Raw genomic sequence first — 22201 nt, 5'->3', positions numbered from 1 at the left:
TTTAAATTTCTCAAGACTTCTTCTTAGACCCATGAGTTGTTTAGAATTATGTTGTTTAATCTCCAAATATCTGGGGATTTTATAGCTATCTTTGTTTTGACTTCTAAATTAATTTTATTGCTATCTAAGAACATATTCTGTATAATTTTTATTCTTTTAAATTTGTTAAAATGGCCTGACCAGGCGTTGGCGCAGTAGATAAAGTGTCGGACTGGGATGCGGAAGGATCCAGGTTCGAGACCCCAAGGTCGCCAGCTTGAGCGCAGGCTCATCTGGTTTGAGCAAACAGCTCACCGGCTTGGACCCAAGGTCGCTGGCTCCAGCAAGAGGTTACTCGGTCTGCTGAAGGCCCACGGTCAAGGCACATATGAGAGAGCAATCAATGAACAACTAAGAAGTCGCAACGAGAAACTAAAGATTGATGCTTCTTATCTCTCTTTGTTCCTGTCTGTCCCTGTCTATCTCTGCCTCTGTAAAAAAAAAAAGGCCATAAATTTGTTAAAATGTGTTTTATTAACTAGGCTGTGGCTTACCTTGGTGAATGTTCTATGTGAACTTGAGAAGAATGTGAATAAAGTATTCAATGAATATAAAAAAAATACTCAAAATTGAAAAGACAAGAAAAAGAAAGAACTAATTAGACAAACTGGAAATCATGACAATCCTATTTTCTAAATGGTTTCAGAGGGAGAACACATCTCTAAAAAGTTGAAATGTTAAAAACTCTTCAAGGCTCTGCCCTACATCCTTTTATCATCTCTTCATTGGCTGCCTAGGCAATCTCATCCACAGCCATGGCTTCAAGGACCATCTATGACACAAATCTATCTAAATCTTCAAACTAGACCTTTCTCCCAAGTTCCTAACATATTTTCAACCATCTGTTAGACATCATCAGAAACATATCAAACTCAATATCTTTAAAACTAAACCAATCTTTATTCCCAGTGTGATCTTCTTCCAGTTTTCCCTTCTCAGTTTAAAGACAATTAGTCACATAACAGTTCCCATGAGAAACCTCTAAGACATCCTTAACTCTTCCTTCCTCTCACCATCTAAAACAAATATGTCATCAAATTTTATTAAACCTACCTTTGATCTATTTTATCCTATCCCTTCTGTTGCTATCCCAGTCCAGGACACCAGTCTCACCAAATGTAGTACAATAGCTACCTCGTTGATGTCCACCCTCCACCTTCTTCTCTGTTCCTTTTCCACCACTCTCCACCTTGCAGGCAGTTATCTCTTCACAAGGCAAATATGATGTTACCTTTTCACTTAAAACTTTTCAATCACTTCCCACTGCACTTAGGATAAAATCCAAAATCCTTAATAAAGTCTCCAAAGGCTCTTCATGATCTTACTGTCCATACTTATCCCTTCCAATGTTCTCTCTCAGCTCTAGGCTTTCCACTTGTTGCTCCCCCTGCAAAGATTGCTGAGTAATCTCAGCCTTACTCCATCACTTCATCTGAGTCTACTCAATTTTCAATTTGTTCATGGTTGAAACACTAATTATTTAGGGAAATCATTTCTGACTTTCAGACATTATTACATTAGTAAACTGCCTTATTACCCTGCATTTCTTATCACATAATGTAAGCGGGCTCCATAAGGACAGGAACCTTTTTTAGATATGGTAATCACAAATCTGTTTTTGAAAATATCAAAATTGGCCCTGGCCAGCTGGCTGAGTAGATAGAGTGTCGACCAAGTGTACAGACATCCCAGGTTCAACTCCCAGTCAGGGCACACAAGTGACCATCTGCTTCTCTCCCCCTTCACTCCCTCTTCCCCTCCGACAGCCAGTGGCTCAATTGGTTCAAGTGTGGCCCAGGGAGCTGAAGATAGCTGGTTGATCTGAGCACATCATCCTTCTATTTTAAAAATAGCTTGGTTGCAAGTTGCGAGCAACTATAGGGTTGCTGAGTGGATCCTGGTCGGGGTGCATGCAAAAGTCTGTCTTGATATCTCCCCTCCAGTACTTAAAAACAAAACAAAACCCAAAAGCGTATTTAGAAAGTAAAAGTATCCTGAGATACGAAAGCCCAGTCATGTATGTACATACACACAATGAAAAAGAGATTACTTCAGATTTCACAACTTGGGCAGACCCTATCTCTTACAACCCCAAGAAAAGAAGCTGGAAGAATAGGGAAGGATAAATATTTAGGATTTTTTTCCACCACTCTCCACCCTGCAGGCAGTTATCTCTTCACAAGGCAAATATGATGGTCCAGGTTAACCAGGAGAAAAATTGCCCAGGTAATTTATCAAAGCATATTGCTTGACCTTGAAAATGCCAGCCCCAAAAGTAGTTTCTCAAAAGTATAGTCTACTTGCACAAGAAACACTTGAGATATATATTATTTTAAAGCAGATTCCTAGGATTAATTCAAACTCTCTGGAGCTGTGACCCAGAAATCTAAATCTTAAAAGCTCTCTAAGTGATTTTTATTTTAAACTTAAGTTGAAGCTGGCACCTCCAATTCAAATCAATAGCTACATTCCTACCTGTATTTCTTTTCTCGTTACTGTGAGAGTCCTGATTCTCCAAAACATCAATATATGTACTCATTTGTTCTACCCTATTGAACACATAAAACAGTTTCAGAATTGTTCCCAACTTCTTCTTGGAGTTATTGGAAGTAAAAACCGATTCGAAGAAAATATCACTACCAAAGAAATCTACTAAGATTAAGTTCATGATTTCTTTGCAATTCTTTTCAATCTTAGTATGTATACTATGAAGGTATATATTATAGTCAGAAAGCTCTTTTCAAAAGTCTCCTGAATTTTTTTTCTGTAATTATATTGCCCATTTGAGTAAGGCTATTTTTTTCTACTTATTCAGTTTGTTTTTGGTTTTTTTTAGAGACAGAGAGAGAGTCAGAGAGAGGGACAGACAGAGAGGAATGGAGAGAGATGAGAAGCATCAATCATCGGTTTTTTGTTGTGACATCTTAGTTGTTCATTGATTGCCCTCTCAAATATGCCTTGACCGTGGGCCTTCAGCAGACCGAGTAACCCCTGGCTCGAGCCAGCAACCTTGGGTCCAAGCTGGTGAGCTTTGCTCAAACCAGATGAGCCTGCACTCAAGCTGGCGACCTCGGGGTCTTGAACCTGGGTCCTCCGCATCCCAGTCCAACACTCTATCCATTGCGCCACCACCCGGTCAGGCCTTACATTCAGTTTTAAGGTTTCTTTTCCCTACCTTTTTTTTTTTATATATATATATTGTTGGGTTATTTTTAATGTGTAAAACACTTACATGATTTAAAACTCAAAATGATACAAAAGGTATACAAACTCTAAATCTTTTTCCCCATCTATATCTCTTCTATCTCGGCTCCATCCATCCTGTCGGTAACTATGTTTATTATGTTTCTAGTTTATTACTTCTAAATTTCTTTTTACAACAATAAGCAGTATATATTTCCCCACATAAAAAGTAGCAAAATACACCCCCACATATACATAACACTCTTTTGCATTTTTCTTTTTATTGCCCTATACTCAAGTAATATGATAGGTCAATTTTCTTTAGTAAGGTAAATAACACAAAATTTTAAATTCCTTTTCATATAGTTCAGATTATAAAATTATTCAATTATAAAAAATTCAGAGTGTTTTTAAATTCTTATGGAATATTCAAAGAATTATTTTTAATATGTAATATCCCTTCAATGTCCTAGCACAAAATGAAAGGGAGTTTTACCTAAATATTAAAATTCTATTTGAATACTTTTGAGTGACCATGGTGACATTTCTTCCTCTAGGTGACTTTAGTTGGTTCTGCATTTCTGAAAAGGTGGTTGACAACTGCTTTAGAACCATTCTTGCGCCCCTACTTCAACCAATACAAACTAACTTCACAAGTTCTACATGATCTCCCACTTTCCCCTAACCTAACATAGGTCCATGCCTAAAGGAGATACAGTGAGCAGAAGGCTGCAGGAGCATGCTACACAAATCTAAGGACTGTAAAAGGGAATTAAGAACTGAAAAGTGAGACAGGACTTGAACAAAGGAAAAAGACCAGTTTCCATTTATCTACATCTGAAATGCTCAAAATATTTCTATGTTTACAAAAATAAAATTAAAAGTGATCATGGCAAGTTCTAGGCACCTTAAATTAAGTGGAAGAAACTTTTTAAAAAAGAATACTTATGAAGCAGCTATCTCTGGAAATATTAAAGGTCTGCCTAAAGCAACAGAATGGACGAGATAAGTTCTAAAAGCAACATCATCTTTATCCACCTACTCCCACTTCTTCTCTTTTACCCCCCTTTTTTCATTGCACCTAAATCATGCATCTTACAGCTGAAATTTTATCTCTACTTCTAAGCCAGTTTCAGACCATGACTTGGGCTGGCCTGCAGCAAAAAATTCAAGACTAGATCTAGCACTCTCAGGTGGACTTACAGTTCAGCAGAAGCTGAGGTCAGACAGGTAAATGAGGTACATTTAAGTAAACTATAGGTACTATTCCCCACCAAATTTGGACCAAGCTCTTCGGACTGGCATTCATATATTCATGGGATCTCTACATTCTGGCTCCATCCTAACTCTTCTGCTCTCTACTAAAAACCCCTATAACCATTTCCTAGAAGCCAAAAAAAAATCCTCCCTAAATCTTAATCTTCAAAATACAGCTAAATTCTATTCCCTTAATAGTTTTCTAATGCCTCCCCATTCCATGTACTCTCATAGCATTTAATCTTTGTGCCACTCACTTTAGAACTTCATCACATTGCCCATTAGCTCTTCTAAACTCTCACAGCATTAACTATACCCTTTAATACTTTTTACTAAGTCACATATGTAGTAAATATTTTTATGGCTTACACACAGTAGGCATGCTTAATTAGTCAACTCTTCAATTGCACAACATTCTATATTTCTATTACAGAGCATTTTATATAGCATCATAATTACTTGTTTATACGTACCCACCCCCTTATCCAATAAAAATTACAAGCTTCCTCAATGAACAAGCTGGCGAGGATGTGGAGAAAAGGGAATCTTCATGCACTGTTGGTAGGAATGCAGATTTGTGCAGCCACTATGGAGAACAGTATGGAGATTCCTCAAAAAAATTAAAAATAGGCCCTGGCCGGTTGGCTCAGTGATATAGCGTTGGCCTGGCATGCAGGAGTCCCGGGTTCGATTCCCGGCCAGGGCACACAGGAGAGGCACCCATCTACTTCTCCACCCCTCCGGCCCTCTCCTTCCTCTCTATCTCTCTCTTCCCCTCAGCAGCCAAGGCTCCATTGGAGAAGAGTTGGCCCGGGCGCCGAGGATGGCTCTATGGCCTCTGCCTCAGGCGCTAGAAGGGCTCTGGTTGCAACAGAGCAATGCCCCAGATGGGCAGAGCATCGCCCCCTGGTGGGCATGCCGGGTGGATCCCAGTTGGGCGCATGCGGAAGTCTGTCTGACTGCCTCCCCATTTTCAACTTCAGAAAAATACAAAAAATAAAATTAAAAATTAAAAATAGAACTTTGTTATGATCCAGCAATTCTACTTCTTGGTATATACCTAAAAAAACCCAAAACAATAATTCCCCTATGTTCACTGAGCATGTCCATCAATAGACAAGTGGATAAAAAAAAGCTGTGATATATATGGCCTGTCCTGTGGTAGCGTAGTGGATAAAGCGTCGACCTGGAAATGCTGAGGTTGCCGGTTCGAAACCCTGGGCTTGCCTGGTCAAGGCACATGTGGGAGTTGATGCTTCCTGCTCCTCCCCCCTTATCTCTCTCTCTCTCTCCCTCCCTCCCTCCCTCCCCCTCTCCCTCTCTCCTTTCTAAAATGAATAAAAATAAATAAAAAACTTATTTTTTTTAAAAAAAAAAGCTGTGATATATATACAACAGAATTTTACTTGGCCATTAAGAAAAATGAAATCTTGTCCTGGTTGATGGTACAGTGGATAGAGTGTCATCCCAGAGAACTAAAGTAATCAGTATGATCCCAGGGTCACTGGCTCAATCCTGGGGTCACAGACTCGAACCCAGGGTCACCAGCTCAATCCCTAAGACACTAGCTCTATCCCAAAGGTGCCAGCTCAACCTGAGATCACCGATTCAAGCCTGAGTCAGGGCATGTATGAGAAGCAATCAATGGGTGCATAGCTAAGTGAAATGATGAGTTGATGTTTCTCTTTCTCTCTCCCTGTCCCTTCACCCTCATGCCTCTCTCTCAAAAAATCAATCTGAAAAAAGAAAAAAAAATAAAGCAAATCTTACCATTTGCAACAGCATGGAAAGATATAGAGGATACTATGCTAAGTAAAATAAGCCAGATAGAGAGAGATAAGTACCATATGACTACACTTATAGGTGTAATCAAAGAACAAAACAAACAAGCAAACAATAGAAACAGACTTATAATACAGAGAACAGACTGATGGATGCCAGAGGAGAGAGGCATTAGGGGACTGGATTAAAAAGGTAAAGGGATTAAGAGCACTAACTGGTAGTTAAAAAGTAGTCTCGAGGATGTAAAGCATAGGGAATAGAGTCAACAATACTGTAATGACTATGTATGGTGCCAGGTGGGTACCTGAAATACCGAGGTGGGGGATACTTTGTAAAGACATGCAGTCTTCAGTTAGGTTCTTTCTTTGCTTTACTCATTTATGTTACCTGTCTGGCCCCTGCAGGTGTGATGATTTCTAAGCCATTTATTCACATTTTAAGCATTACTACTCCCTAACCACCATGATTTTCCACTGCTAAACAGGTTTATCAAAATCTCCTAGTCTTCTCTCATCTCAAATCTTGACAAGAGAATTTTACTGAACATTAGTGCCTAACACAGCTTAGATGGATTTCTACTACTTGCTTAGAATTATGTTTTTTTAATACATGAGTCAAATTTTATTATCATTTCCTCCACTGAAATATTGTTAAAGTTGACTCTTATTCAGAGTATATTGTTAACAATCATACTGTTAGCCAGTTAAGAGTATATCTTGGCAAATCAAATTAAATAAATATTTATGCAGTGTTTGAAAAATTATAGACCCTATGTAATGGTTAAGACATGATCTTAGACAGAGGGAATATAGTCAATAATACCGTAGTAACTATATATGGTGTCAGATGGGTACTAGACTTATCAGGGTAATCACTTCATAATGTATATAAATTCCTACTCATCACTATATTGTACACCTGAAACTAATATAATATTATGTGGCAACTGTAATTGAAAAGAAATAAATAGGCCTTGGCCGGTTGGCTCAGTGGTAGAGCATCGACCCAGCGTGTAAATGTCCCAAATTAGATTCCCAGTCAGGGCACATAGGAGAAGTGACCATCTGCTTCTCCACCCCTTCCTCTCCCCTTTTCTCTCTCACTCCTCTCCTCCAGTAGCCATGGCTCAATTGGTTTAAAAGCATCAGCCCCGGGTGCTGTGGATGGCTCTGTGGAGCTTCCACCAAAGGTGCTAAAAATAGCTTGGTTGTGAGTGTGACCCCAGAAGGCAGAGCATCAGCCACCAGACAGGAGTTGCTGGGTGGACCCCAATAAAGGCACATGCGGGAGTCTGTCTATATCCCCTCCTCTCACTTGGAAATTAATGAACGAATGAATGACATGAGCTTTGAAATTCCAAATCTACCAAGTCTGGTACCAAATCTTGGCTCTGTTCTATAGCTGAGAAACTCTAGAAAGTTACTTCTGTAACGCTAAGCTTTCTTACCTTCAATATTTGGACAATAGTAGTAGTACTTGATTCCTAAAACTGCTATGTGGTTTCAGTAGACAATGATATAGGGTACTTTAGTATATAATGCTTGACACACAGAAAATAATAAAAGCGCCCTGGCCGGTTGGCTCAGCGGTGGAGCGTCGGCCTAGCGTGTGGAGGACCCGGGTTCGATTCCCGGCCAGGGCACACAGGAGAAGCGCCCATTTGCTTCTCCACCCCTCCGCCGCGCTTTCCTCTCTGTCTCTCCCTTCCCCTCCCGCAGCCAAGGCTCCATTGGAGCAAAGATGGCCCGGGCGCTGGGGATGGCTCTGTGGCCTCTGCCTCAGGCGCTAGAGTGGCTCTGGTCGCAACATGGCGACGCCCAGGATGGGCAGAGCATTGCCCCCTGGTGGGCAGAGCGTCGCCCCATGGTGGGCGTGCCGGGTGGATCCCGGTTGGGCGCATGCGGGAGTCTGTCTGACTGTCTCTTCCTGTTTCCAGCTTCAGAAAAATGAAAAAAAAATAAAAATAAAAATAAAAATAATAATAATAAAAGCTGCTATCACTGAGTATGAGTACAGAAACAAAAGCTAACAAAACAAGATCTCTGAACAAAATCTGTAAGTTCTATTAATAATGTTTTAATAAAGCATATTGAAATATGAAAGATAACTTTGTAGAACGAAGAGAGGTTAACATGTGAGCTAAAAGAAAAAACAGGATAATGCCAATGGGAAAAAAGGCAAAGGAGAGAAAATCCAAGGACAAGAAGAGAAAAACAAAAAAAGAAAGCAAAATATTTATTTCCCGGGATGGCTAGAAAGCTGGAATAGGCAAAAGGAAAAAAAAAACAGCACTAACAGCACAAAACATAAAGCTTGGGGAAAAGTCTGAGACCTGAATTCAGGTTTTCACTTAAACTACATGAAAGCACTGTACTAGGGCATGGAACAGATGAATAGAGTTAGAGATATAAAAATATCTCTTCCCCTAAAACAACAGATTTTCTGGCATGGTGCACAATACTTCAGTAAATGTCTTTTCTAAAGACAGTCAAAAAAGACAAAGGTGTTGAGACAATAAGGTTTAAGAGAAACAAGACTAACTACCATCTGGTAACTGACCTAAAGCTCTATAAACCCCTTCTTCCACGTGCACACTCACACACACATGCCCCACACAGCATACAACTGGGGAACTGCTATATAAGAACATGAACATAACAGGTGCAGATATAAAAGAAAGTTTAACTATTTGTTGTATAACATAAATTAGGTAGGTAACTAATTTGATGGGACATCAGAAAACCTTGATAAGGAACTAGGTATTCTTTAAAAAAAATGTGGTTGATTCTAGGACTGCAGCAGGGCAAGTATAAGATGAGCCTGGAACATCTTGTGATGCCAGAAAGTTAAAAAGTGCTAAATCGCCTGACCTGTGGTGGCGCAGTGGATAAAGCATCGACCTGGAAATGCTGAGGTCACCGGTTCGAAACCCTGGGCTTGCCTGGTCAAGGCACATATGGGACCTGATACTTCCAGCTCTTCCCCACCTTCTCTCTCCGTCTCTCTCTCCTCTCTCTCTCCCTCTCTCTCTCTCTCTCTCCCTTTCTCTCTCCTCTCTAAAATGAATAAATAAAATTTTAAATTTTTTTTTAAAAATCTTAAAAAAAAGTGCTAAATCAACAAAAAACTGGGGTCATGTCAAAAGGGCACAGGAGTCAACCTGTAAGAGCTACCAATGGCCAAGGCAGTAACAATTTAAGCAACAAACAACAATAGCACAAAGAATAAAATAAATATCCATGAGTGTATAATATTAAGTGGTTGAATAAACAATCAAAAGGAGCCTGACCAGGCGGTGGCGCAGTGGATAGAGCGTCGGACTGGGATGCGGAAGTACCCAGGTTCGAGACCCCAGAGGTCGCGCATGGGCTCATCTGGCTTGAGCAAAGAGCCCGCCAGCTTGGACCCAAGGTCACTGGCTCCAGCAGGGGGTTACTCGGTCTGCTGAAGGCCCGCAGTCAAGGCACATGTGAGAAAGCAATCAATGAACAACTAAGAAGTCGCAACGCGCAACGAGAAACTGATGATTGATGCTTCTCATCTCTCTCTGTTCCTGTCTGTCTGTCCCTGTCTATCTCTGCCTCTGTAAAAAAAAAAAACAATCAAAAGGAGAAGAGCAAGTCTTCCTGGCAGAAAAAATTCCAATTAATAAATATATAAGAAATGAAAAAATACATAAAACCACTAGAAAACAATAAAAACTGCTGTAGTTGTGGTCTATCAATAAATGCTCAAGTTAATGAGCAAAAGTTTAAAAAGAAACAGGGTACTTGAATGCCCTCAAATTATCTCCCCACAACATTTCCTAATTTACAAACTGAGAAACAGTACTTTACAGTGGAGAAACCTGGCACACATCACATTAACCAAAGACCAAGGTTAACATTACCAGTAGTAGGACCCAGTAACATCAAGTACCCCGACATGATATGCAGACCAGGGTACATCACCTCTGCATTCTTCTTCCCAAAAATACAACATCTCCCTCTAACAATGAGAAACCATCAGACATTTCCAGACTGAGGATCATTCTCCAAAGTACCTGATAAGTACTCTTTAAAAGTGTCAAGGTCATAAAAGACAAGAAAAGACTGAGGAAATGTTACAGATTGGAGAAGATGAAGGAGACGTAACAACTAAATGCAATGTAGGATCCTGGATGTTAGATCTTAGAACATAAAAGGATATTAATACAAAAACTAATGAAATCTGAATAAAATCTGTAATTTACTTAGTAGTTAACAGTACTATTTTAAGCAAAAGTACTGTACCAACATTAATTCCTTAGTTTTGATCATTGTACTATGGTTATATAAAATGTTAATACAGAGGAAGTAGATGAAGGATATATGGAAACTCTTTGTATTACTTACTTAACTCTTCTATGAATCTCTAGTTCTTTTAAAATAAAAAGCTTTTGGATAAATCTTGGATGATGAAAACAGTACTAATTGCCATACTACACAGTTTATCTCAAACTCACTATCAACTTATCTGAACTGCGGTATTGTTTCCCAGTGAATGCTACATTATCTCTGCTCTTTATGCTGTGTCAGTCATATAATAAAGCTCTAACAAACCAACATTCTACCAGAAATACTTATTAATCTTATTAAAAACACTTAATTTCCTGTGACACTCTAAAAACAACAATCAGAATTTCGTCTTCAATTATAAGCCTCCAGAGAGCTTTATCTATAAGAGAAGCCAATTTTGTTATTGCTTAAATAGTAATTTAAATAAATTCTTACCTTCCAACCACTGCCAGCCTCTCTATAATATGGGAAGTTATCACAAATCCACTGGTAAATTTCACTTAGTGTCATTTTCTTTTTGGGAGAGCTATTAATTGCAAATGTAATGAGGCTGGCATAACTGTATGGAGGTTTCCCATCTTTGTGTTGTTGGACTTCTTCCTGGTCCAGGGTTGTATTTGGGTCAAGGAGTGCATTCTTCTTGGAAATTCCTGTTCCGTGTGCATTTTGTGTAGCATCAGATTTTTGGATGGCTGCTCTCATGGTGAGCTGTGGTAACCAGTCCATAGATGTTAGACTGCTCTCCAGTTCAGATGTCATCCTGAAGGTAAATAGACTCCTTAGTCAGTACAAGGAAAGAACCCCTGCTTCTCAAAATATCCAATATTCACAAATCTAGGAGTTCCAAAGTGAGGGAAAGCCTGAGTTAAATCTGGAGGGAAAAGATTGAGTATGTTAATGACCAAACCAAACATTTAAGAGATCAACATTTCCAATCTTTTTTCTTATTTTTATCCTCTCTAAAACACAACAAATTTAGTTTTAAAATGTTTAAAAAACAGGGCAATACATACCCACAAAGTGATTCTGCTGCCAATCTTTACTCACCAATACCAAGGGCCCTTTGAAACTTAAGACTGTACATCTAGCACTGCTTTTACACAAATTTAGGGGTCATACAAACAAAAGAATACCAAAAGTAAAGTGGAGGCAAGAAGTAAGAAAAGTGAGAAATAGGCACAGGAATTTGCATGGAAGAAGTAGGTACAGCTGAGCAGGTAAAGGGTAAGACGAGTAGAGAACAGTAGACAGGAACATCAAGGAGACAAACTAGCTGAAGAGTTGACAGTAAGGAAGAAGGAGAAACTGAAGGATACTGACAAAACAAGAGAAAAGAGGGACAAGCAGAAATAGACAATTTCTTTAAAAAAAAGTCAAGGAACTAGAGATCTGGGGGCATTGGGTATAAGACATTAAATCACACAAATGGAGAGAAAAGAAACATTAAAAGCTCAAGGAAAAGCTTAATGCAAACATCCAGTGATATGGATTCTGTCATGTATTTCCCTCCAAGGCTGAAAAATTCTGAACATTGCCACCCAAAGAAAGAAAAAAGGAAAACACAATCTGCCAGGTTAACACATTCTGGAGAAGGAAGGAAGCTCCTCTAAGAATTAAAAATACAGAAATAAAGCATGCCACTTCACACTGGAATTGCTAACTTTCAGCAGAAGGTACAAACCTTTCTATCCTGGGATCAAGGAAGCAGGAGTAGTGACTCTGACTATAAAGAAAAGAATGAAAAGCTTCTAAATGATATCAAACTAAAGGAAAAAGAAAACAAAATAAGAAACAAAGTACCTCAGTCAAAAGAAAAAACTATGTGGCTAAGAAAATACCATCTAGGTCCCTCATCCCAAATGGCTGCAGATAAAAAGCAACCTGAGGTATGTGCTTCCGGGAGGAATGTAGAATTGATAAAGAACACAGGTTCCTGAGTCAGGCAGATCAGGGTTCACGTACTGATTCTACTAGTTACTCTAATGGTAGAATACTGCTCACAAAAATTAGGGGATATTTTGTAGCTTCATTTTCATTTTGAAATATCCCTAATTTTTATGAGCAGTGTAGTTTACTCACTATAGGACCATGAAAATGTTAAAGTATCTCTAAACTCTAGCTTTCTCATCTATAAAATGAAACAACAATACCTCCAGTTAAAAGATTACTTTGAGAATTAAATGTGATAACATATGCACAGAAGAAACATTCAGTAAGTGTTAGTTACTCTAGGAGTAATTTGGGAGGGTACTAATGCACTAGAGAAAGTAAATCAGATTAAGCCTAGCTACTATAATCAAGAGACAACCATGAGGATTCTATCTGCATTGCCAGTAGAATCTTATTATGTATTGTTTTTTAGATATTTAGATCCCGGTTTTACCTTTCTCATTTTCCCAAATTGCCTTCATTTCTATTACATACATCTCTTTGAAATCTGAACTTTAAATTCCTCTATACACCTTCAGAAATCTTAAAAAAAAAAAAAACAAAAAACCCACTTACCAACCTGCTCTATAATTTCAGCCAGAAATGCTTGCTCCCAGCATGAAACAAGTTAGAAGAACTTGTGGAACACGGAGACAAGATAATTTAGAGATCACAGAATGTCAGGCCACGGGCAAACTACTCTAGAGATTACAGACCACTCCCTTTAACCTAAAAATGAAAAACTAAGGTCTACTGAAGTTAAAAAACTTACCCACCCTGGCTGGTTGGCTCAGTGATAGAGCATCGGCCTGGCGTGCAGGAGTCCCAGGTTCGATTCCCGGCCAGGGCACACAGGAGAAGCGCCCATCTGTTTCTCCACCCCTCCCCCTCTCATTCCTCTCAGTCTCTCTCTTCCCCTCCTGCAGCCAAGGCTCCACTGAAGCAAAGTTGGCCCTGGCGCTGAGGATGGCTCTGTGGCCTCTGCCTCAGGCACTAGAATGGCTCTGGTTGCAACAGAGCAACGGCCCAGATGGGCGGAGCATCGCTCCCTGGTGGGAATGCCGGGTGGATCCCAGTCGGGCGCATGCGGGAGTCTGTCTGACTGCCTCCCCGTTTCCAACTTCAGAAAAATACAAAAAATAAATAAATAAATAAATAAATAAACTTACCTAAATTCACACAGTAGTTAACAGAACTAAAACTAGAGCCCAGATCCCCTGGTACCCAATCCAGTAGTTTATCTACCATAGCTCATTTGTAAAATGAGCACAGTAACAACTTCACTAATATAAAATACTCAGAACAGTGACTGGCAAATAGTAAGTATTCAGTAAATGTTAGCTACTGGTAGTGTTGGTGAAAACAGTAGTTATTGCTATTATTATTCACATTTTATTCTATAAACTTTGGATATTATTATACCACGCTGTCATCCTATTTGCTTCAATTAAGTCTCCACTGAGTAGCTTTATTTTGTTCAAATTCCCAAAACAACCTGTCACAGACATTTTCAAAGTTAATATAAAAGTACATTCCAAATTGGAATATAATTGATATGTAGATGCCCCCCTGTTGAGAATCATCTTTAACTTCTTTCCTCCCACCAGTATCACTACTTGAGATTTTATGAATCAAAGTAATATAATGAAACATAGAATAAGTAGGTACTTAATATGTTATAACATTTAACAAGAATAATTACACATATGCATGCTTATTCTAGAGTAAAATTTTATACACACATGAAATATGATAAAAATTCTGTCCTCCACACCCCATAGTCCAGTCAGGAAGGTCAAGCACAAGAGCTGAAAAAGAGTACAAGGATGAGCTCTCTGCTTCTCCACCCCTACCCCTTATCTCTCTCTCTCTCCCTTTACTCTTCCTGCAGCCATGGCTCCATTGGTTCAAGCCAATCAGCCCAGGGCACTGAAGATGGCTCGGTGAAGCCTCCACCTTAGGCACTAAAAGTAGATCGGTTGCAAGCATGGCCACAGGTAGGCAGAGCATCAGCCCCAGACAGGGTTTGCAGGGTGGATCCCAGTCCGGGCACATACAAGAATCTTTCTCGGCCCTGGCCGGTTGGCTCAGTGGTAGAGCGTCAGCCTGGCATGCAGAAGTCCCAGGTTTGATTCCCGGCCAGGGCACACAGGAAAAGCGCCCATCTGCTTCTCCACCCCTCCCCCTCTCCTTCCTCTCTGTCTCTCTCTTCCCCTCCGCAGCCGAAGCTCCATTGGAACAAAAGATGGCCCGGGAGCTGGGGATGGCTCCTTGGCCTCTGCCCCAGGCCCTAGAGTGGCTCTAGTCGCGACAGAGCGACGCCCCGGATGGGCAGAGCATCGCCCCCTGGTGGGCGTACCGGGTGGATCCCGGTCGGGCACATGCGAGAGTCTGTCTGACTGCCTCCCCATTTCCAGTTTCAGAAAAAGACCCCCCCAAAAAAAATGTAAAAAAAAAAAAAAAGAATCTTTCTATCTCCCCTCCTCTCACTTGGAAAAGAAGGAAGAGAAAAAAAGAGGCAGAGAAGGAAGTTCAGCCAAAACTTGAAGTTAAAGTCCAAATAAGCTGAGAAGATCTCTAGTCATCAAAGACACCATGAGTAAGAATTATTCCACTGCTACACTTATTTTTCATCAGTTCTGCTAGAGCAGATTTGAAGTACACTATAAAATCTCTTTTAAGCTCTGCAAAAGTGGGGCTTCTATTTTGTTTGCATTTTATTAAATTTTATATATTCTTGGTAAGGAAGTAAAAAAAATACTTCCATTGTTGGTGCTTAGGCTAGTCACTGCACTGATTCTCCATTGCAATGAGAACTCAAAAAAAATTATCATTAGATTTGGCCAGATCATAACTTTAGAAAGAAACCTCTCAGTGAAATGAGGATGACAAAGGTCTACTTGTTTAAAGGAACAGATGGTAATAAATTTTAAAAGAGCATGGGAGGCTCTGAGGAATCTGGTTATGGAAATCTGGTTAAGAAATGTCAGGCCCTCATTACCTCACCTCATTCCAAAAGCTTCCTTAGTGGCCTCCTAGACTTATTTCTCACCACCCCTCCCTGCTAATGATCTCCAGAGTCCATGCATGCATATGCTCCAGAGGAATCTGTCAGTATTGTTTTTCATGTCATTGTGCTCCAAAACTTTAAATGGTCCTGTTTCTATTATACTAACCAGGGGTAGTCAACCTTTTTATACCAACTGCCCACTTTTGTATCTCTGTTAGTAGTAAAATTTTCTAACAGCCCACTGGTCCCACAGTAATGGTGATTTATAAGGTAGGGAAGTAACTTTATAAAATTTATAAAGCAGAGTTAAAGCATATAATAATAATAATTACTTACCAAGTACTTTAGGTAGTATTTTTGCTAAGTTTGGCAGAATAAATCTTTATAAAACAACTTACTATAATTAAATCTATCTTTTTATTTATACTTTGGTTGCTTGCCTACCACCCACCATGAAAGCTGGAACACCCACTAGTGGGCGATAGGGACCAGGTTGACTACCACTGAACTAAACCTAAACTCATTTTCAATTATCTTAAATTTTATTAATCTTTTATTAACCCTTCTCTAAATTCCTAGAGCATTATAACCTCAGTTTGGCATTTACTTGCTGTTTTCTGTGTATGATTATATCATATGTCTAAGCTTTCTACCCTTACTTCTTCTTTGCACACCCTCCACATTAAGGATAGTGACCATACACTAGAATTTCAGGCATAACCTAAACACCACGGCAGGTACACGTTATCTACAAAATATTTAGATAAGGACTAAGAGTCTTCCTTTCTAAAATGCCATTTCCCTCTAACTCTGCTTAGTTGGCTTCTATTTCTTCTTCACTACTCAGTCCCACCCTAATCCCAAAGACGCAGCCCAAATATCTCCCCATCAGAAAACCTGGTAAATCTACTCTTCCCACCTTCTATGTACTAAAATTGAACCAGATCCTGCTCCCTTAGTAGAAATATAAATACCTCTTATCATAAAACTTATAAAAAATTATAATTATTTTTATCTTTTTCCCATGAGACCATGAGCTCCTTGGAAGATAACTTTTCTATCTCTCGAATGTCTAGTAACGTAGAAAGTAAAGGGTCAATCAATGGTGGTTAAATAATTGAAATAGTGACTATTCAATGAATGCGTGGGTATCCTCCCCAAACAAGTGAGATCATACACATTTAAAAGGTAAAAGGAGCCTGAACTGTGGTGGCTCAGTGGATAAAGCATTGACCTGAAAATGCTGAGGTTGCCGGTTCGAAACCCTGGGCTTGCCTGGTCAAGGCACATATGGGAGTTGATGCTTCCAGCTCCTCCCCTCGTCTCTCTCTGTCTCTCCTTCTCTCTCTCTCTCTCTCTCTCTCTCTCTCTCTCTCTCTCTCTCCCTCTCCTCTCTAAAATGAATAAATAAAAAATTTTTTTAAAAAAAAAAGGTAAAAGGAGGCCCTGGCCGGTTGGCTCAGTGGTAGAGCATCGACCTGGCGTGCAGGAGTCCCGGGTTCAATTCCTGGCCAGGGCACACAGGAGAAGTGCCCATCTGCTTCTCCACCCCTTCCCCTCTCCTTCCTCTCTGTCTCTCTTCCCCTCCCTCAGCTGAGGCTCCATTGGAGCAAAGATGACCCAGGCGCTGAGGATGGCTCTATGGCCTCTGCCTCAGGCGCTAGAATGGCTCTGGTTGCAACAGAGCAACGCCCCAGATGGGCAGAACATTGCCCCCGGTGGGTGTGCCGGGTGGATCCCGGTCGGGCACATGCAGGAGTCTGTCTGACTGCCTCCCTGTTTCCAACTTCAGAAAAAATACACACAAAAAAAAAATTCTTAAAAGGTAAAAAGAGGAGGTGAAAGAAAAGAGGAAGCAATAGCATGAAGTAAAGATAATCACAGGATCAAAAACCTTTACAAATTGGAAAAAAGTTTGATTCAGAGCACAGACTGACAAATGGTACTACATAAGACTTATATTTGAAATTCTTAAATCTATCATGGTATCTGTTGCTTAAAAGAAGTTTCATGAAGAATTGTTCCTGCATAAAATGAAAAGGTAAAGAGCATCAAGATATAAGAACTCAACATTAAGTCATGACACAGGAGTAGGACAGGGGTTCTAATCCCTACTTTATGAAACACTGCCACTGATAAGACCCTAAATATGCTTTTTAGCTACTTGAGCACATTGGTTGGCCTCTCTCTGTAATTTCCCTGACTCCCAAGGAGTAGCCAAGGCTTATACTACTAAGAAAGTTTTCTAAAATGGGGAAATAGGTAGAGATATTGTTAGTTCCCTAGATGGAGTTAAGAGGTAGACATCAAGTAAAATAAGAATAATGAGGCTAATGATGTTATTGACCTAGATATTCCTCAATCCTCCCACTCCATCTTAGGCACTTGGCATTTCATCTTAAGACTTGGCAACATGTGAAAAGTTGAGCAACTAAGAACTCGAAGGAAATCCCTGTAATTAACACAGCAGTAATTCCGGTCACATGCATCTCAGAAAAGATAAACACATTTTTTAAATATAGATATTGAAGATAAAATATAACTTTTATTATAGCATCTCAGCACTCAAGGCAAACAGAAGCAACATCTCTGGCAGATACCACTAAATGGAGACCTAGTATCTGTTTTTAAAAACACCTATTAACCTGTTTTTACCTCTTCCTTAGGAATACAACCCCAATTTTATTCTGGATGGCATTGCACTTTGCCATCTAGCTCTCTGGAATGTGGACACAATAGCTGTTGCTCCAGAGGTCATCTTGGATCATAAGGTGACCTTTGAGAATAGAAGCCACACACTGAGGCTATGGAAGCTATGGAAGCAGAGAGATAGAATCTTGATCCCTGATTTTTTTGTGAAACAATTATGAAGCTGTCAACCTAGCCCTAAACTGTTTACCTTCCAGCTGTTTACATGTTTAACTACTATATATCTCTACCAGTGAGTGAATGCAATTCTAACATGAAGTTTGGAACATGGAAGTGGAGTGAGACAAGTGATAGAACCTAATATAAGATACTATCTTAAAAGAAGAGTCAAGCCTGACCAGGCGGTGGCACAGTGGATAGAGCGTCAGACTGGGATGCGGAGGACCCAGGTTCGAGACCTCAAGGTCACCAGCCCTGAGTGCGGGCTCATCTGGTTTGAGCAAAGCTCACCAGCTTGGACCCAAGGTCGCTGGCTCAAGCAAGGAGTTACTCGGTCTGCTGAAGGCCCGCGGTCAAGGCACATATGAGAAAGCAATCAATAAAAAACTAAGGTGTTGCAACGAAAAACTGATGATTGATGTTTCTCATCTCTCTGTTCCTGTCTGTCTGTCCCTATCTATCCCTCTCTCTGAAGAAGAAGAAAAAAAAAAGAGAAGAGTCAATAAGGCAAACATTAAGAATTCTGATACTGCAAGTTGGAAAGCTGATGACATTAAACACTGATGAAGACTTTGGTCAAACTGTCATCTACAGAAGTTGGCAAGCAAACCATGTGCCAACTGAGGCTACAAGGACAGAAATGCAGGGAAAATTTAGAATGTTGGCATATGTTGGCTCCTTCTTGTCACTTAAAGTCCTAAGAGAAATAAACTTCAATTAGAGTTGCAAACAGAGGTAGAGAAAATGTAGATTCGTCAAGTGAGGTACTCCCAGCGTATGGTCTGCAATTTAAGCTAAATCCTATCATTTAAAGCCCTGCATGGTTGAAAAAACACCAACTGCTTCTGAAGTAGCAAACTGAACTGAGTAGTGTACCTGCAAAACTGCAGACTTAGCAGTAAAGAAGACTGGTGCTTTGCCACACAAAAACAATGTTGCAAGGCTGTTGTCTTCCCAACCAAGACTATTGTTTCAAATGGCCTTAATTCTCTCAGGAGCTAAAAGAGGTCAATGAAAAGTGGAAGGAGAAAATACTTTTTTGTGTGTGTATTTTTCTGAAGTTGGAAACAGGGAGGCAGTCAGACAGACTCCCGCATGCGCCCAACCGGGATCCACTCGGCATGCCCACCAGGGGGTGATGCTCTGCCCATCTGGGGCATCGCTCTGTTGCAACCAGAGCCATTCTAGCGCCTGAGGCAGAAGCCACAGAGCCATTCTAGCACCCGGGCCAACTTTTTGCTCCAATGGAGCCTTGGCTGCGGGAGGGGAGGAGAGAAACAGAGAAGAAGGAGAGGGAGAGGGGTAGAGAAGCAGATGGGCGCTTCTCCTGTGTGCCCTGGCCGGGAATCGAACCCGGGACTCCTGCACGCCAGGCTGACGCTCTACCACTGAACCAACCGGCCAGGGCGAAAATATTCTTATATCCACTAACTTGTAACTGAAATTTAGCATTTCCTTTAATTATGAAAGACACCAAATCCTTAACAGTAGCATTAACAATACCTGCGAATGTTAATAAAAATCACAAAAAATATTCATGTCAAGCGATAAAGTCGCTGAATCTCAAATTTTTATTTAAACTCATCAACTATTTCAAAATTATGTGTGGTAGACTTGACCCTAAATCTGTATTTAATATGTTAATTTAAAGGCACATCTATTTCTACGTTACAAAAATAATATGCTAACCATATTTCAGTATTTTTAATTGGTTTCCACTGTAATCCTAAGTATTTTGTTTTATAAATTTTGAGGTGTTATTTTGAGAATGGTCCACAGGTTTCACCTCTAAACAGTTGAAGGGGTACCAAAACAAGGGTAGAAATCCCCAGGATAAGCAGAGCACAAAGGGCAGGGTCATCACATTCTGCTTGGGCAGGTCCTTTGGCTCAAAGAAGCAAAAAGTCTAGAACTAAATGTTTAAAGATAACCATATAAAGGGTGGAAAAGAGAAAGAGTCCAGATTGCAAAAACCTCTAAGTTTCCAAAAGAATACTCATCAACAAGCTCAGCAACAAGAACTGAGCTATAACAGTTGTGCATTTCCCAAAAACGACATCTTCACCAATACCCATCTCAGATATGGCCATGGAGGATACTGCACAAGGTAAGATCTTCTAGAGGGCACAGGGGACAATGGAGGCCCCATCAAAGAGTAGAATCAAAGAATTTTTTCCACTGTCAGGGAATCTCTGCCCTGTAGGATTTCATAATCTATACAAAACAGTGACTTCCTGAGTGTTTCTCATTATCCCCTTTTCAGCTTTTACTGTTGTTAACCTGTTCCTTCTCCACTACTATGAATTAGGTGTGCAGAGTGCAGATTTGGTTTGCAGGTCTTTAAACAGCAAGAAGCCACTCTGGGATCTGATGAAAGGGATCTGGGCTTTTCAGCTGGACCTAACTGGATGAAACTCTTGGTTGTCTCCCTTGGGAAAAGGGCAAGTGTGTTCTATATATAAGGAGAGTACGTGTGGATATTTTAGTCTCCAAAGGGCAGACAGTGGCGGAAACCTAAAAATAAATGAAATAATCTATTACAGATTGACTTTACATTTTTTAACCATGTAATATTAAAAAACAAATTTTAAATTTATAAATAAAGTAATACTTTATTTCCAAGCAAGGCAAGCTAGTGTCTTTTTTAATTAGATACCAGTCAAATCAAAGTTTATATTCTTCTATTAATTTTAACAAATACACAGTGAATGGCCTACATTGGAAAACATGTGATTCTGTAATTAGGAAGAAAGGCTCCAAAGCAAGACTGCCCGGATTGGAATCCAAGCTCTTCCACTTTTAGCTAATTTAGACCCTAACTAAATTAACTTCTTAATGCTTTAGTTTCCTCATTTGTAAGATGAGGATAAAAACAGTACCCACCCTCAAAAAATCGTTGTGAGGAGTAAACAAGTTAATACATGCACTCAATAATGTTAGCTATTAATATTATCACTTTCATACTCTTCAGGATTTTCTAGTTTGAAATGGTTGTCACACTTACTCAGTGGTTTTAGATTAACATACCCTAAATCTCTCAATAATGATTTAGCAACCTTAATGGTAATGAGCCCCTCATCATTTACTCCAAAAAAGTGACCCAGAAAGAATTATGTTTTCAAATTTTGTCTTCAGATTACATGAAAATTCAGAACATGCTTTTCCCAAAGAAACAGGATCACATAATGATGGCTCCTGAAGCAGCCCACAAAAGCATATTTATTCTATAAAACAGTTCTAAATTCACAGTTCTAATAGTATAAAAGCCCCAGTTGGATATCTGGTAGCAGAGAGACAAAGGTATAACAAGGAAAAAAAAAAATTTTTTTTTCATTTTCCTGGTGTATGACAGCTTGTTCCTGACAAAATTTCCATAGAGTATACATCGGGATACTTCTAACTACCTATATCCTTGGACCTCTCTCTCCATCTCACAGTGCCCTAAGGCAATATTGGAAGCCAGGGTTGCTACTATAAACTCCACAATTAATTATTCTTCTCTAGTAAAAACTCCCATTTTTTCAAAGTAGTTGATCTCTGCTCCATTTAGAAGAAAAGTAGAATCCACTAAGGTCTGAATACCTGACTCAGCCTTTAAACTTCCTATGAACAATGACCTTTTTAAATGATAAGCTGGGAAAATACTTAATGTAGTGAAAATACAGGTGGAAAATCAAATTTAGAATAAAGAACCCAACACACACAATAATACTTCATTCTTCAACACTCAATTTTTGCAACTTTTCTTTCACCTCCAAAATTCCAAAAGTATTCATAATACAGCTTATACAAAAATTGAAGGAATGTAGTGAGACTT

At 39.7% G+C, this 22201-nt stretch overlaps 1 protein-coding gene across 3 annotated transcripts in view; it reads right to left on the bottom strand.

The window, feature by feature from the left end:
* The window catches only part of FOXJ3 (forkhead box J3), a 168126-nt gene that overhangs the window by 102006 nt on the left and 43919 nt on the right, over positions 1-22201 (bottom strand). For 2 of the 3 annotated variants that reach the window (XM_066269479.1, XM_066269481.1), the window contains exon 3: positions 11013-11337. In XM_066269479.1, coding sequence (XP_066125576.1) covers positions 11013-11337 — 325 coding nt within the window. Of the gene's footprint in view, positions 1-11012; positions 11449-22201 lie in introns of all 3 variants that reach the window. The other variant, XM_066269480.1, reaches the window with a different exon arrangement.

This window comes from Saccopteryx bilineata, chromosome 3 (assembly GCF_036850765.1).
Source record: "Saccopteryx bilineata isolate mSacBil1 chromosome 3, mSacBil1_pri_phased_curated, whole genome shotgun sequence".
Lineage (NCBI taxonomy): Eukaryota > Metazoa > Chordata > Mammalia > Chiroptera > Emballonuridae > Saccopteryx > Saccopteryx bilineata.
Note: the sequence above shows the minus strand (reverse complement) of the source record. Positions and strands in the feature narration are given on the sequence as shown.